We start from the raw sequence: 18449 nt of genomic DNA on the forward strand, positions 1-18449 counted from the left end.
TAATTTATACCAGCTGTCAGGCTTAGCCTAGTCACTTTGACTAAACTTAGAACTGAAGATAATTTGCACCATAATTAAATTACAAACCTGAACTTTATAATAATGTAGAATGCAATGTATCATAAATAGTGCCACAAATCACATCTCCAATATCCTCATAAAGATCCATTTGATGAACTGTATAATGGACTTCTTTACTGATTTTTTCCCCATCTAGGCAGTATCTCGAAAGAGGTATATTAAATTTCCTCAGCTGAATGAGAGGCCAGCCTAAAATATTTTGTGAGAAATTATTAGCAACATGTAATCCACAATAAATTGAGGAAGCAAACTACCTTCCCATTTCTTATATCCTCATCTTTAACAGGGTGACTTTGAAAGCTTCCAAAAGGACAATGGTGCTATTCAGACTACAACTACTTCTTAAAGCCCTTAATTTAATTTCTAGCTAGAAAAGAGAGAAAATAAATCCCCTGCATGAAAAATTTTGACATTTCAAAATTTGACTGATACAAAATCAATAACAGGATTGTGACATATGCTGTCATCAGGGATGCCTTTCTCATCTGTACATTCTTGAGTAAAGGCAGCTATACAGCTATACCTTCAGAATCCGCTAAAACCATTTGCTTTGCTGTTTTCTTCAGTAACAACTCCCATGTAATAATTAAAAATGTATGAAAGTATTTTAAAGACAAATCTCAGTGAAAGCTTCATTTCAGCTTGAGTCCTTTGATTACATCTTTTTAAGTGCCTGGAATTTACTGCCATGCAGAACAGAAATAGAGCCCTGGTGTCCTTTGTGTTTCTCAAAAACCTGAGCATTTTTTATAACTGGTGCAAGATACATATTGCATTGATACTTAACACTGATACTTAGCACTGTGCAGGTGTGACTGATCAAGACACCTAGCAATAAGGAATTGGGACCAAAGTCAGCAAGATTCCGGTTTCCAAAACTACTTCTGTTGGTAGCAGGAGTTAATTACAAGCAACACAACAATACTTTTTTTTTTTTTTTTTTTTTTTTAAGAAAAGGAAGAAAACAACTGGGTTTAGAAGATACTGGTTCAGAGACTTTTAAGAAACAAGAAGTGTATGTGCCAAGAGGTGTGACCTACTTCAGTTTTACCAAGTCCATGATCCAAACGGCTCAAAGCTGCTTGTTTGTCTCAACAGACAATTCAGCATACTAGGCAAGACAGCATTTTCTTTAATTATCTGTCCCATCATAAGGCCTTAATTCCACCTAAAATATTCAAAAGTATTAGACAAATAGTAACTAGCACACTTCACACTTAGTCTGCCAGGGTGCCCATGAATGACACTAAAGAAGTGGTTTGAGTACTTCCAACTGCATGTAGTGCACTGGGTAGTCGGAAGAGAGTAAGAGCAGGGGCTTAAAAAAGAAGCATAAGACAAGTAACACCATTCTCAAATTCTTCAGACATTCTTAAAACATCATATGAGTAAAACAACCTTGTTACCAAAATAGAACCCAAGGAATCTCAAAGAAAATGAGAATTTTTTACCGTTCAGCCTAAACTCAGTTCTCTGATTCCCTTTAACCAAATTCATGACAAACAGAAACTTTTTTGATGAAGAGCTAAAGCAAAGGAAAAATTCAATCCTTAATGAAAAGACTACGAAACCCAAAACTCCTTTTTGTCACATTTCAGTAGACTTACAACTCTGTAAATGTTCGTAACTAAGTTCATAACTATAACTGTACATCAGAAAATGTCTAATAGCTTTTCCCCTTGTAAAAACTTCAGGCTAGTGTCTTATTAGGCTGCAAATTGCTAGTTGTGTCCTTTCTCTGATTGATAACCATGATCTTCCAGCACAGAGTTATAGCTATGGATTTTCATTTTTCCTAGTCTATGCCCCAAAGAGACAGCAGAGATGACATATACTAGTATAGTGGCAGTGATATTGATGAAACAACAATCAAATGATGTTCAAAAATCCATAAGAATTCCAGATGTTTGTTTTATATGAGAAACATATTAAATTTTCTTCAATAAAACTTTATTATTTGGATAAAGCATGAATTCTCTCATAACTGTAACATAAATTAGTTCATTCATTAGTATGATAAACTTGCTAACAGCCAGGTTCCTTAGGAAAGTTAATAGGCTAGACTAGATGAACGACTTGAGTTCTTATCTACCCATTATCTTAATAATGGAATAATGTGCTTCTTGCACCACCCATGCTGTGAAAATTAAGTGATATCTTACCCATAGCTTACATTTAAGGGTATTATATTGCAATACATTTAAATTATTAATTATTTCTGTTGCAATATGAAAATGCACCTGTTAAAGAGTTCCTTAGATAAAACAACATTAATTGTCTGTGTAAGACATGAAGACAGGCCATGTTTTCCAACATAATTTTTACTGGCATTATGAGTTAACAATCCTATAACTTGGCGCAACCACTTTATTAAATGTTTGGATAAGATGTTAGGAAAGGTGTAAGATACATATTCAATTGGTATGACTTATAAACAGCTATTCAGGGTTGAGGGATTTGGTAATGGAATGGCCTGTTTGGAGCTTTTCACGAGAGAAAGAAGAAACCATTTTCCTGAAAAGACACATCTATCTGCCATTTGCCTTGCTTCTGCCAAGCCATGGCAACAGTGGCTCTAGAAGGTTCTGATTGTGAGAATACTTACATAGTGTAAGTATTAAATTTGTATGCTTGCTGTATAAAAGCAACAACATTGCTCACAAAATCCTTCATAACTTTTATGTGACAGTTTAAGAGGATGAACCTAATTAAAGAACAGTTAATTAACTGTTTTATCTTCTTCTCATAGTAGAGGAGTAGGTGTCTCCAAATGAAATATGGAGAGCTGCCTAAACTCTGTCAAAAGCCAGCTTACAAACACTGTGTGCAGGAATTTATTTTAAATACTCCCTCCCTAGCACAATGAATATTAGGAGGATTTTTTTTAATTATTTTTTTTATTTTTTGGTTTAAGACCTGTCACAGTATATTACACAACAACAACAAAAAAAAAAAAAAAAAAAAAAAAAGAAGGAACAGAACAGGAAGAGCCTAATTAAATCCATCAATTTAAAGGACTACTTTTGCAAATATCCATATGGTTAAACTTTATGCACTTACTTTGTCTCAGACTTTTGTCAGCTATACACATGCCCCAGACAATACATATGCTATGTCCTAGTACAATCTCTGCATAATTATAGTATTACTGATTCATTTCTTTCTCACATATTTTTCCTCAGTCATGATTAAACTTGGCTAACTAAGCTGCTGGAAAAATCTATTTAGGGCTATGAAGCACCTAAAAAGCACAAGAGGGGTGGTATAAAATAAAAATAATTGATCAAAAGTACTAACATTTACTTCTGGCTTAGTAAAACTGTCTGATAAATTATTCCCTTTAGTGTTTCCTGTATTATTGCAATACAGTACCTTGAAAGTGATAATATTGGCACAAGCCATTGTGTTCTACCACAGTGCAATTAGGAGGCCCGTTTAAACAGCTTCATCATGCACATACATAGGCTGATTTATTTTCTAATCAAATGTTCCAGGAAATCATTAACCATGACATTAAACAGTGTTGTGCTAATTACACTCTCCACAAAGAATTCCAATATAAATTTACAAAACATGCATAGAAATATGCCAAAGTACAAACAGTTTAATATATGCAAATAATTCTGGCATCTACTCTATGTAGCCCCACAGCTCTGTAGTGTTAAATCCCTGTCCTGTCAAGGTCCAGTCTGGGCTTAGATTCTGCTCCATGAGCTCCATGTAGTGATAATCATGACATTTTGTTGGTCACTGCCTGTGTAAGTCATGCTGAAGGATTGAGATCTTTATTCTTTTGATGTCATTGCATGGGAATGAAAGCTCCTCAAACTGCATGGAAAAAGTGACTGCAGTTGTTGGAGGCAGCATTTTATTTTTACTGCATTCAAAACAACACAAAATGATAAAAACAATATGGAAAACAGAACATCTTTCTACTGAATGACAGAAGAAAAAGGGAACTTGTTCTGTTTTAGAAGATACTCTAGAGATACAAATGTTGAGTGTTAGCCTTCCTTTTCTTAAAAATACCTAACACTGAGATTTGGAAATAGATTTTCCCCTGTGTAACTCTCCAGTTTGCATTGCTATTCTAACTAGTGCTAATTTAAGATACAGATAAAAGCAGGGTATTGATTGTAGTAATGAGAATTCAATTACTTTCTTAAGCATATACAAATTGCTAGTCTATAGTGCAATGAAATCTATGGCTATCTGTGTATTTCCCCAGAGTCTTGGAGGCCTTTCTGTGACAAAACCCAACAGACTACATTATAAAAATACAGGATGTAGGTACGCTTGCTTTTGCAGCCTTGCTTGCTCCTCCGTAAAGACTTTGTTGGTCACAAGCCAAAATCCTGCCCTGAAGAGGTGGATGGAAATACTGCCACTGTTTTGAATGTCTCTCCTGTGTTATTCTCCTATCTTAACCCAGTACCTGCAAACTTCTGTTAGAAAAATATTGAATATATTGATTCGGAGAAAACTCCAGGAACTCGCCAACAAAGTCTTAAGTTGACAAGCAGGTATTCTTTATTGTGGCGCCAGGAGACATGGGCGATAGCTCCTCCAAACATGTCTCTCCCAAGCATCAACCAGGCTGTGATTATATTGTCCTTAAACATACGTATTCATTAGATTACATACATTACATCATACTTTTTAGAGAATGCCTCCTGTATGCATACAAAAATGTGCTGGTGGGCTTTCGGACCCCCGGTGGTTATTTTTTCATCACTTTGATTTAGGATCATTGTCATATCAGTAACCACCAGGTGGTTCTGGCAAAGCGTATCTTAGTAATTTCTTTTTCTCTGTAGTAGCTAACAAAGCTTAATGTTCTTGAGGTTACTTATTTACAACCCCATTCTTCAATCAACCCCATTCTTCAATCAACTCCATTCTTCAATATATATAAAATACATAAAATGTGTATTTACAGGGCTCTAAAGATAGAAAAAGTTATATAGAAATAGATACACCAGTTTTCACCTGTCAAACAGTTGCTCTACGTATGAAATGAGAATTATTAACAAAACCAGGTGTTGGAGGTCACCATTCTAGGCCAAACAGCTAAGGTACCCATCCTATCCTTTGACTGAGTGTGACCAGTTCCTTTCTAAGGAAAGGCAGGGCCTAGGGGACAACGAAATAAAACAGTCCTGAGGGGGTCAAGATTTGTCTTAACCCCTTTGATGAAGAAGGCCGCACCTCAAAACACGGGGATTTATCCCTTTTCTGTCGGTATTCTGACAAGAGACGATGAGGCAGGCGGGGGAGCACCACTCACTCCTTCTGCCAGAGGTGAACGACATCCCCCCGCCCAAGGGGCGTTACTCCGTATGGCCGCCGTTAGGAACGCATAAAACTTCCCGCGCCCAGCCCCTAAAGAAAACCCGCATGTCCCCACAGACCCGCACACCGACCGCTCCCTGCCCGAACGGACCACGGCGCTGCCTCCGTCCGCACCCACTCGAGACTGAAACTACCGCCCGCCCCTCCGGGCAGCCGTGTGTTACTCCGCGGGCTCTGCCGCGCTGCGCTCGGGCACGCCGTCCGGGCAGCAGAAGCGGTGTGATACACACCCAGGCGCGGCAGCTTGCGCGGCGGCTCTTGAATCGGCTTGAGAACAGCTGATGCACCGGTGATTGGCAGAATGCCAGCCAACCAGAAAACGGCATTTCCACCCTGCCGTCACGGATTGGCTATCGCCGGGAGGCCGTGGGCGGGACCGGCAGTGGCGGGCTATTCGGACGGCGCTGCATTCCTAGGCTGTGACAGGCGGGGAGTGCGGCCGTTGGGCTCGCGTGTCCCTCCCGCCGCGCTGGCCTCCGGTGTGGCGGCCCCGCGGCCGGGAGCGGTCGCTGCCTCCGCTGCCGGGATTAGTGGCGCCTCGCTAAATCCTTCGCTGCATTGAGGTGGTGGCGGCGGCTTTAGCCCTGAGCCTCCCTTTTCTCCCCCCGCGGCTCCCTGCCCGGCCAAGCCCAGCTAAGCCGCGCTAATCGCTGGCGTCCAGCCCCGCTGGGCCCGGGCCCGATCGCGGGCAGCGGTCTCCCCTCGTTTCTCTTCTCCTTCCCTGGGCACTGCTATGGAGCCGCGGCGGCCGCGGCCACGTTACCACGCTCAGTCCTCCCCGCCTGGTCGCGGTGGGCGGGAGAATAAGGGGCTCCGTCGGAAGGGCCCGCCGGGGAGCGGACTCCTCCGCGGCCCCGAGGAGGTGGCGGACGGCAGGAAACCCAAATTCGTAAGTACGAGTCCATCCAGCCGCTTCCCCCGCGACTGCGGCGGGGCTGCCTGGGGTGAGGGCCCATGGGCGGCCAGGCCCGGCCTGGCCCAGCGCGACTCCTGCCTGTTATGCCTGTGCTGGGGGCCTGTCCTCACCTCGAGGCTGGTCCCTGGCCTGGAGCCCCCATGGGGGGCCGGGGCGCTGGGTAAGAATACACGGGCCACGAAACGACGTTGTTGGCTTCAACGGGTGAGCCCGCCCGCTCCAGCTTGCCTCTTCCTTGCCTGCCAGGACACGGCTTTACTTCGCAGCAAGTTTTCGGGTATCTCCTCGTCATCATAAAGCTTTATTGTCTTTCTCGCTGTTTGACAGCTATAGGTGTAAGGGGAACAGAACAGACTTCTAGTTCTTAAACGATGTTACCTTTAATAGAACTGGGTTGTTTTTTTTTTTTTTTATTTTTTTATTTTTCTTTTAATTTTCATGAAAAAGTGAGTCTTTTAATTTAAGGGATATAGTAAAGTTCTCCCTAGCCCTGCTTTTACAAGCCTTTTGCATAGTGCACTAATAAGCTAGGGAACTGGAGGCAACTAATGATTGTCCACAAGACAGCATGTCAGTAAGATGTGCTCTAACTAAAAAGCACTCACAACCAGCCAGGCTTTGTTTGGGCATCATGAAATTCTTACGTTTAAAGCTGGGACAAATACATACTCTCATATCCACCACATGCAGAGCAGATACATCTCTTGTTCATATTTAGGAGATACATGTTAGTCTTTGTTAGGCCAGATCTAGGGCCACCTGCTCTAAACTGTATTATGTGCTTATGAAATAGATACTGTAATGCAAAACATAAAGTGGATTCTTGATTCTAAGATGTCTTTGTGTGATACTTGATACTTGAGTGTTTGACACTTGAGCACAGGTTCAAAAAAGTTAGCCAACGAGTGACATCAAACTATAGGCTAGCCAAACCTGTTCTGCGAGGTCACAACTTGCTTCTGGCATTCCTTTTTCCTGGAATCCTTTCCATATTGTGGCTGTGTATATTGCTGTTTCAACCAAGTCATTGTGCCTGGTTTTGCATGTTAGAATGGGCATATATGAAGCTGTGACAGACAGCTGTTTGCTTGTCCTCATAAATGGCTATGTATCTACTGGGGGTGCATGCATTTTTGTCGTGTTAGTGACCTGACTGGCCATGGCTGAGTACAGGATCCCTGAGTAAAAACCACATGATTTACAGAGTCTAAAATTTTAAACAGCATTACTAGTATGTGACTTGATGGTTGGATTATTCCTGTGGTGTGCAGTAGAGATGGATTTGTGTGTGTTTGAGACTGACAAGAGCACTGAGTCAAGAGGTTTTACTTATTATTGAAATTTCAATTGCTAAATTCCTATGCAAATAAGAGATTGCAAACATTTTCACTTCTCCCTCCTCAACTACGTGCCAAAACAGAAATAGGGTGTTGCCAATGTATTCAGCTTTTTTTCTTAACCATGTGTTAAAATGGTGATACGATAATTCACAGGAAGTATAACCCTGAAAAGGCTTTTTCCTTGAAGTCTTATTGGCTTTTCAGTGAAAGAAGGCCGTCTCTTTGGTGTAAATGACCTTGTTTGATATCTGTCTAGGCTTCCCAGGATAGGCAAGAGTAGTTTTGAGCATGTGGAGATGTGGGCATCAGCTACCTTGCTTTTTGAGGTCACAGTGTTGTTTTTTTGCCCTGGTACAAATGAGAAAGGGAGCTCAGTTGAGTATCTGACTTAGCTTTGTAGTGCATATGATCATCATGTGTGTGTTTTTAGTTTTGTTCTCTTCTGCCCAGTTTCTGGAACTCTTAAAGCAGGGATGACTGAGAATACCCTTAATTGTCAAACTGCAACTTGACCACAGATGGTAGTTCTTATTTTTTCATCTTTAAGTCATCACTTAAAGATTTTGCCCTGGGATGTTGACAGGGACTGAAGAATGATAGTTCTGTAAACCTGAACTGTGTTCTAGGTACACCATTAGCTCACTGGATGACCTTAAGAAGTGTAATTGGTGAATATTTCTTGAATGGAATTTAAGATTTTGTTTCTGCTTTCAGTAAGTTGCTGTGAGTGGTATAGTTTACGGATGTCATCTGTGGAATTCAGAGGTTACTAAAGAGCAGCAGGCTGCTCTGTGCCTCAAAACTTTAGGAGTTGCTGTAGCTACCATAACCTTTGAACTACAGGCTAATCCCTGGCTTGCTCTGGATAATAATTTCTGGTGAAGAAACACAGAGTGGTAGAGGTAGAATTACTTTAATAATTGTTGACATCAACCAGCTTCTTTAGTTCTTGAAGGGTACTGTGAGATGCACTTCTATTTCTATCACTTTATAAATTTATGCCCTAAGCTATTGCAATACAGAATATTTATCCCTTTGCTGTTAAATCTGAAGTTGGTAAACTCTTCTTCCTATCTACCTCCTATTGTCTCACAAGACTGGTTTGTTTGTTTTTTTTTTGAGGAGGAGTTGGTTATATTTCTCCCCAAAATTGGGGGAATGGATTGAGTGTATCCTCAGTGCAGATGACACCAAGTTGGGTGGCAGTGTTGATCTGCTGGAGCATAGCAAGGCTCTGCAGAGGGATCTGGACAGGCTGGATTGATGGGCTGAAGCCAGTTGTATAAGGTTCTACAAGGCAAAATGCCGAGTCCTGCTTTTGTACGTCATGCAAAACCCTATGCAAAGAAAACTACAGGTTTGGGGAAGAGTGGATGTAAAGCTGCCTGGTGTAGAATGACTTGGAGGGGGTGGGGTGGTGGTATTGGTTGATTTAGGACTTGTTGGTATTGGTAGCCAGTTGACAGCCAGCTGAATATAAGCCAGCTTGTATACAGGCAGCCAAGAAGGCCAATGGAATCCTGGCCTGTATCAGAAATAGCATCGCCAGCAGGGCCAGGAAAGTGATAATCCCCCTGTGCTTAGCACTGTTGAGACCCCACCTCAGATCCTGTGTTCAGTTTTGGCCGCCCCACTACAAGAAAGACATTGAGGTGCTGCAGTGTGTCCGGAGAAGGGCAGTGAAGCTGATGAAGGATCTAGAGCACAAGTCTTATGAGAAACAGCTGAGGAAACGGGTTGTTTAGCCTGGAGACAAGGAAGCTGAGAGGAGACCTTATTGCTCTCTACAACTACATGAAAGGAGGTTGTGGTGGGGTGGGTGGAATAGGCTTCCTAGGGTAGTGGTGCAGTGACCATCCCTGGAGGTATTTAAAAGATACGTAGATGTGTCATGTGGGGACATGGTTTAGTGGTGGACTTGGCAGTATTAGGTTAGCAGTTGGACTCAATGATCTTAAAGGTATTTTCCAATGTAAATTACTCTGTTCTGTGTTGTTCAAATCTAATTCTTCCTGTAAAACGTCTTCAATATACTTTTATTAGTTAAATTGGTTTTGTGTTAGAAGACATAAAACTTACCTCAGCCCTTGAATTCTGTGTAATCTAGTCTTACATACAGGCTGTAGCCTTTTCTGTGTTTGGGATACTTAGAATGCCATACCTATTCATGTGACTCGAATTATGTTTCTGATCATTTGTCAAATGTGGATGAAATTGGCCGTTAGATTCAGTGAACTCAAGTTCTCTGGATTGTATTAGTCTAATTTTCCTCAGTGCAAAAGGCTTGAAAGTAAGTTCCAAGTTGGACCCTTCCAATCAATGCAACATATTGAGCTGTCACAGCAGATATGCCAATCTGAAAAATAATTTGATTCTCTAACAAACCTTGAGGTGAAATTGGATTGCTACTTGACAAAATTGGCATCATTAACATGTATCTTCTTTTTATATTTTTTTTTTCCTTGCAAAGAAAAATCTTGTTTTGCAGGAGGTAAATACCTCTATTTAAAAAGCACTTCATCTGGAGGGGGGACAGAGTCTTTGGGATAAACAGTTGTAGTGGTTGAGTCCAAAGGTGGTTTTGAAATACTGCTTTTCTGAATAAACAAACTTCTCAGAAGAAATGAATAGTTGTAAGCATCAGCTGTCTTACTGACTAATTTTTCTGTTTTGTTTTGTTTAAGGAGTGATAGTTAATTTTGAAGCACATACCAGCTTGGCTCTGTTCAGCAGTTCCAAAGTTTTGAACAGCAGGACTCTTAAAAGGGTAAAAGATATTCTGTGGTACACTGGTACTTTGGCTTACTGAAAGCTCTTACATTAACCATTGAGGTTTAGGGCTTGGTGAAAAAAGGAAAGTAGTTGAAGGATGGCAGAGACTCTGCCTGTTTTCTATGTTTACATAGTCTGAGCAGGAAACTTCTGAAATCAGCTGAGAGGCAGGGTAAAAGCCTTCCCCCTTCCCCCTTTTCTTTTTTTTTTTCTTATATCTTGTAGATGCTAGTCCTCAAAAGACTTCTATTCATCTTCAATTTCTACCTCAAATTAGAGGTGTTTCTATTAATTTCAGTATACCATTGACTTGTCTTCAGTGACTTTCAGGTTATGTTTTTTATTAGGTTCTCCATGAAATTTATGAGTCAAGATGGCTATCTTGTTTGCACCAATCTATTAAAAATAGACAAATTAACACTTACATTTGACAGTGTCTGTAAATCAAAGAAAATGTAGTTAAGGGCAAAACCACTTCAATTTCTCTGGCATAGAGTAGAAAGGTAAGACTGATCTGTGTCAATACCTTTAATTACAAAGTGACTGAATTATTGCTGCAGTTACGCTGCAGTGTAAGACCTTGAATCTAAATTAGTCTTTTAAAGAAATGATTGCTGAACAGATGTTACCTAAAAGACTTTATTGCAGCTTTGTAGAATTGTAAATTCCTCATGCTGTTATTTTTGTTGGCATGAATTAACACTGTGGGTTATGATATTAAATTTTAGTGTTGTGTTGTAGCACTTTGTTGTATAATCTTACCTGTAAGCACCAATTTTGAGTTTAACTCGTCAATGTCTAAAGAATATCACTGTGTGGAAACTGTCATGTTAAGATAATTTTGCTCCTGATTGCTTCTCAGACTGCTTTCCAAGCAACAGAGTGTGTGATAAAGCCATTAAATAAATGCTGAAGTAGTATATTGGAAATTAAAAGTAGGAAACACTGTGGGCTTATACAGCAGTTTCTAAATTGCGCTTATAAACTGAGGTAGCAAAATTACTGAGGGAATATTGTGACAAAGGAGATCCTAAAGTAATAGCATTCACTGTAATCATCCAATTTGCATCTCTCTTGAGCCTTCACGTTTCCTTGCAATCCCTGCTTCAGTCTTGTGGTTGTGTTTCTGCTGGAGAATAGCCTTTGGGGAAGACGCAGCTAGTGTTAAATCTTTTTCGGTGGCAGAATTAATGGCAGTGTGTTGTGAGCTCTTTCTCGCTTTCCAATATAAAAAGGCACAGAGGGGATTATGTGATTATATGTATATCCTTAGTCTTTATTTATCTAGTTTCAGTATTCAGGCTTAAGTTAGCCAGTTCTAAAACTCGTCATTGCATCTTGTTTGAACCTTCTAATTTTTATTTTTTATTTTTTTTCTCTACATCTACCTGTAGGCTGTAAACTTTCCTTAATGTATCAAGAAGCTTCACATGTGTCAGTGGTTTGGAGGGGGTGTTATGTGTTGTTTGTTACCTTTTTTTTGGTTTTTTTTTTTTTTTTCGTTCTGCAAGGAAGGCAAAAGTGAATATATCAAAAAGATTTAGATACCAGGCTGTGGGATTTATTTTATTTTGGTAAGTTGAAGTATTTCAGTCCAGTGGAATGTTGAAATTCTTGTTTAGCTCACTGAGAACCTGTTACTTTGCATGCTGAAAACTCCTCTCACATAGGCCATGGTGTATGGTTTGTCTGTCTTCTAATTTCACTTATTATCAACAAATCAGACATTGTCCGCCCCTGTGGCATACAGACATGTCCATCCCTGCCAGGCATGATCTGAGTTCATGTGCCAAACATGCTGTTTTTAAATGTGCTGTTTTAATTCAGAAAGTTAGATGAGCAATGTTGCCCTGTGTTCAAGTGATGGTGAAAAGAGCACTTGTGGAGACTGGAGATACTGTCCTTTTTGTGTTACTGACCTTTTAGATGATATAGAATATGCATTTTATTGTGCTAGGATATTCCTCATTGTTTCCAGGCCACAGTGAGCTGTACTGCTGGTGGAAAAAATGCTGAAGTCATCGAACTGAAGTACTGTGTGAGAAGATGTCATTCTCCTGAGTTCGGGTTCTACTTGCCCAGACTGCTTGTACCACATTTAGATAGAATTTTGTTTATAAACATGCATATGCAAAAATAGAGAAGTAAATGTAATGACACAAAAGATCACACTAGTAATGTTGATCCAATTAAGTGGCATTTCTCGTTTCTTTGCTTCACTTCACTGCTTCTACCCAGAGTTGATTGGTGGGCAGTTATGTAGACAGTGACTCAACTTGCAGATTAACCATCAGTATGTGCTACTATTTATATATACAACAGAAGATCATCCTTTTTTGCATGACAATAAGATTATTTTATTGTTAATACATGTGAAGCCAAGCAGTATTTGGCTTACTTTCTGTAGCTGGGTGGTGCAGAAATTGTATCACACATGGCTTCATCACATATGACCTTTTCAAGAGAGTATTTTTTCTTTTCTGTAAATAGTCTTGTTGCTGTGCATGTATTTTGAACCTCAGTTGACGTGTGTCCTGTTGAACCTTGCAGTTTCTGTCTAAGGCTATCTTTGATGTTTTTGAGATCAGGCTTTTTGATAGCTTATCAAGGACATTTTACCATACACCAAATGTATGTGTAGATCCTGTACCCAGTGAAATTGGCTATTTACCAGTATGCCTGAGGGAAATAATCTTCAATAAGGGGTAATTCTATCTCAGATTGGTTGCTTTCCTCAAAGTATGATAGACTCCTTTGTTATTGTGACTTATCTTTAACTAAACTGCTTTTACTCAATAGCAAACCAAAATGACCTCTTCCTCTATGTCCCAGACTACAAACTAAGCACAGAAAATGTAATTTCAAAATGTTAGTTGTCTTCATCTATACAAACACATTTATAAACAAAGCAATGGTGATAATTCTGCTTTTCTAAGTGTAGGTGCTACCGATAACTCTGGACTTTTGAAGTATTCTAATTAACTCTTTAATCTCTTAATGGTTTAGTATAGTTTTGACTAGAAAACAGGATGTCAGTGTACATAAAACATTGTTAATCTGTTTAATTTCATGTATCTACTTTCTACATGAAAACCAGACTAGAGTGATAATTATACATAGCTCCTATGTTCTCAAAACCAATAATTTTATTATTCTGGAGTAGCTCATGGAAGGCACAGTATAGCATATTAGTCTTCTAATCCATTGCAGAGTAGTATTCTGTAAGCTTATATCATGTTTTAGCGGTAACTGAATATTGGAGGAATATGACTTAGGTGAGATTTATTTACTTGCAGGCCTAAGTTTAAGACAACCTGCTCACTTGAGCAGAGTATCTCTTGTGAGCTGATACATCCAGGCCTAAAAAAAAAAGTATGTTCCTGTGTTAGTAAAGCACTCTAACCTCTACCTGATACTGGGAAATAAAGGGTTAACATTGTGCCTGTTTGCTTAAGCAGTTGCTGTGCTTGGTAAAGCAGAACCCTAGGAGTCAAAGTTGCTAGAATGGTGAAGCAGAATTGTAGGATTTACAGCTGCTAGGCAGAATTGTAGTAGATAAGATTCATAACTTAATATTTAAGACATTCTTGTTCAAATAGTATCCTTAGAAAGAAAAGGAACAAAAGATAGCCAGAGTAACAAAATTTGCAAACTTAACAAGTTTCTGCTTTAAGTTACATAAAACCGGCTTGTACCGAACCTGAGGTTTGGATAGGAGCTGGAAACACTATTGAGTCTGTGTGAAAGCAAGAGGTTACTCGAGGTGATGAAGAGGAACTACAGGCCTTCATCCTCACGACCCCCTAACAACCACCACCAGGAGGCACTGTGCAGGTGCACCGATGGAACAAATGCCAGCAAACTAATTATAATACTATAATACTAGACGGGAATAGGTTTTGCATATGTATTAGGTGTGAAGCAATCTCATGTTCAGATAATCATTATATGTAACATAAACAAACTGAGTGGCAAAGGAAAGGTGCGCATGCTTTTGGAGGAGCAATCCCCATGCGCCTCAGCGCTGAATAAAAGCATACCTACTTTACAACTCTAACAAGTTGTGGAGTCTATCCGTGTACCATACCTAATGGTTGTCTAGTTATTTTTTTCCCTTATTAGGAATGTGTGTATTTTGTATGGCCTAGGGAGAATAAAAATATGCTACTGTTCTTGAGTCACAGCACTTCTCTAATTTTAATGCTATTAAAGACCAGGAAAGTGGCAACTGGTTTTACTTTGTACAGTCTTGCCAGAAGAGAAGGTCTTGGTGAGGGGGAGAGGGAAAAAAAGATCACTCCAGTTCCTGTATTTTAACCAGCTCCACTGACTGAGAAGTATTGTAACTTATATAAAATGTAAGTATATATAAAATTCACAGATTAAGTATTTTGATATGTTTTAGTGGAAGTAATCTGCTTAGAATGAAAATCTTTGTTCCATACTTTGAGGTAGAAGTTGGTGACATCTCAAACTTACACACATTCCACTAAACAGACACATAAAGCACAACATGACTTCCACTTAGGAACAGATGCTGTTTCTTTTAATATTAGAGTGGTAAAAAGATCTGGATATTAGTTTGTAGTTTAAATGGGATTTCTCCTGCTTTATGAAGAAATCTCAAAATGCAGTGCCACCAGTGTTGATAGGTGAGTGCTGGTTAAGCAGGTCCTCTTCCCTATAGAACTTACTTTTGAACTAGACCCCACAACATTATATGAAAGAGGTCTTATGCTGGTAATTTTAGACTCCTGTACTGTAGGTAGACAGTAAGATGAAGAGTTAGGAGGCTCGTATCTGTATATTGAGTATCATGTCTTTTATTGGTTGCATTATAGTCTTTTTTTCACTAGTTAGTAAGATTTTACCTGGGTCAATGGGATGTTCTGATATATTAAATGGGGAACTTACTATCCTTTATCACAGTAAATTCCATTGCTGAATTTCATAGTTTAATTGCAAAGCAGAACAGTGGCTTGAACTATCCCATTAACTATTATCGTTTTCAAAGAATAAAACCTGAATCTGAAAAATACTGCCTTGATTCAATGCATGATGACGGTGTCTTGTACAGGGCAGTTGCAGACCATCCAGCATCTGTTCCTAGGTGGAAGTGATGTTGTGCTTCCTGTGTTTAGTGGAATGTGCATGAGTTTGACATGAGTCTCCAACTTCTACCTCAAAGCATACAATGAAGATTTTCATTCTAAGCAGATTAGTCTGTCTCTTACTATGTTAGAGGAGTTTCACAGTGGTATCTGTACATTGCTTCAGGCTTAGTGATTTAAGTGATGTGTGTGAAAAATGAATAAATGTTTATGTTCTTTGCTACCAAGCTGCAGACCATATGTTAATGTTTTCTCCTGCAGTTTTGATCACTTAAGGGTAAAAGTATTATACCAACAACTTGCTAAACATGAAGTTGTGAGCTCTGGCAAATGACAGAAGTTAACACCCGTGCTGTCTTTGTAGCTATTTAGCAGAATGAGAAGAACAAATCATAAAACCCAGCTCTGTAGCAGTGTGTGGGGCAAAAGTCTGATCTAGCTGTGCAGCAGGAGAACACCAATGAAAAGACTAGCATGCAGATCTTCAGTCTCCTGATAGGATTAAAGTATTTTCACTTTGTTGTTTTCATTTATTAGAAATCCTTATCTATTAGCACATGGAATGGGATTGTCATAAAAGTGCAGTGGTGACCAGCTCCAATTTTTATTTAATTTTGATGGTAGAACTTAATCTATGTCACCAAGTACTGAATGTTTCCTCACACTTCACTTGCTTTTTACCTTCACAGCCCCTCATCAGATGTGTCTTCCTTGGTTTCTTAACAATATTCAGAGTAGAGCTACCATGGGATAATATTTGACTTATAGAAATTGTCCCTCAGTCCTGAGGGAGAAGCCAGAGAAGATGCTATAAGTAATGATGCTAAACTATTATTGACTTGGTGAAGACAAAGCAAGAGTTTCCAAATCTGATGAATTTGGAAATAGCAATGACAGTTGCTGTAGCTGCTAAGTCTTGTATACGAGGCAGTGAGGGGAGTCTAAGATTCAGAGTCTACATAGCCGAGTATGTGACTTCACGTTCTTCTCATGTCTTTGCCAAGTCTGTTGTAGCCTTTTCATAAAAACTAGAAATGGGATCCCTGCAACACTGACTCATCAGCTGCCACAGTTCTTTGGTGCTGCTCTTTTGGTTTGTGCAAGGTCTGAATGTTCTAGGGCTTCCTGTGTTAGTAAATGTGCAGTGAATAGTCAGAAGAGTTGGTTCAGGAACTCACACAACAGTGACTAATTATAGATTTTTGAATGTTACTGCTAATAAATGCTAATGTCACTTTCTACTCAGAACTTTGTGTTCTGCTTGCCATGTAGGCATTGCTTGAGAGCCAATAGTCTCAGTTGTTTGAGTGCTGCACTTGGCAGATAGTTTTGAACTGCTGAGGAACTCTTTCTGTTGAGTTAAAAATATTTGGACAGATTTCTTGGTGGTGTTCACACAGCCATTTTGAGGAGACATAAGTCGTATAGCTGAATTATGAGCAGGTTTTCTAGTATAGCTATAAAATACAATCAAAACCAACTTGCTTCAAGCTCTGCTTGGTTTATATTTGTCTGGTATTCTTCTATCTTAAGGGTTAGACTACAGATTGTTTTGAATCTCACTGTATTCCTGGCGTAACTTGCTGTGCACTGTAATCCAACAATTTACCAAGAAACATCAAGTTCCATGATTCGACACTGCTTAACTTGCATCTTACTTTGAGTAACAGTAACTATAACTGAGACTTGCTTTTTTTATTTGGGTTTGTTTTTTTTTTTTTTTGTTTACTGCACAATTATGACATGACTGGTTTCCTGTTTGATTTACAGCACTTAAATATCAAGACACTGACAGATGATGTGGTAAGACAAGTTTTTCTTTGGCTATGCTAAGCTAATAACCTTATTGCTAATGCAATAGAAATAACCTTGTTGATACAAGAAGCTCTTAATTGTGGAGTTAATTTAGTTAATTGGCAAAGTCTTACTAAAATGTAACTATCTGTAGCATACTTGGTGCAAGCAGCAAAAATCTGTGGATGGCTTTGAAGTATGCTGTAATCATAGCTAAATGAGCTTGACAGGTAGTTATGCCAATTTACATGCAGTATAGTTATCTGTGATTGCATGTTTAATAATAAAGTTATTTAAGCTGCATGGCTAGTTTAAAATACCATATTTAACAAACTAACAGTTGCTTCTAAAACTCATTAATGCTTGTTTCAAACAGCATTAGGTAGGTATATTCAATGTCATGTTAGCACTGTTTCTCAAACTTCATCTGTCTGAACAGCGGATGAGGTTCTGTATCACAAAGCAGTTTTTTGGTTTTTTTTTTATTTTTTTTTGCTTCTGAAGTTACCTGTTTCACTGTAATATTCTTTTGTAGTTAAGAACAGCTTTCCTTAAAGTGGATCTTTTACGGTCTTTGACTTTATCTAGGAAGTAATGTTCTGTAGGTATCTAAAGATCACCTGTTATGACTTCAGTGCTATACAGAGTTCTTGCTGAAGTACTTCTGTGCATGACTGAGAGCTTAAGTGTAAAGAGTTTTATGCTGAACAATGTGCAACGTGCTTGTGCTGAGAAATTGTTTCCTAGCTGAGGAACCAGTACTGCTAATTAGGTGCGCAAAGGTGGTAGTGTTGAGCATGTTGCCTCCATCTATCACTCCTAGATTAACTTAAATCACCTGTTGCTATTTCTTTAGCTGAGTTCCATGTGTGGGAAATTGTTATTAAGACATTTGAGTCTAGTGGGTTGACAATAAAACTTTGATTCTCTAAATTTGTGCTTTTCCTTGAAATGCTGAGGAAATGTTCACAGTTCTTTCTAAGCGAAATATTTTGTGGTAACCAAAACTTAATTTTGGTCATGTCCTGGAAGGGTTAAAGCCTGGATGTGCAAGATCTTGATGTTTGTTTCTGTGGATTTTTT

At 39.2% G+C, this 18449-nt stretch overlaps 1 protein-coding gene across 2 annotated transcripts in view; it reads left to right on the forward strand.

The window, feature by feature from the left end:
• Positions 1-5864: 5864 nt before the first annotated feature.
• Positions 5865-18449, forward strand: part of DIAPH3 (diaphanous related formin 3) — a 217587-nt gene continuing 205002 nt past the window's right edge. Inside the window, exons 1-2 of one of the 2 annotated variants that reach the window (XM_065678158.1) lie at positions 5865-6322; positions 17343-17375. In XM_065678158.1, coding sequence (XP_065534230.1) covers positions 6167-6322; positions 17343-17375 — 189 coding nt within the window. In that variant the 5' untranslated portion in view covers positions 5865-6166. The remainder of the gene's footprint in view (positions 6323-17342; positions 17376-18449) is intronic. The other variant, XM_065678159.1, reaches the window with a different exon arrangement.

This window comes from Lathamus discolor, chromosome 4, assembly GCF_037157495.1.
Source record: "Lathamus discolor isolate bLatDis1 chromosome 4, bLatDis1.hap1, whole genome shotgun sequence".
In the NCBI taxonomy this organism is placed as follows: Eukaryota; Metazoa; Chordata; class Aves; order Psittaciformes; family Psittacidae; genus Lathamus; species Lathamus discolor.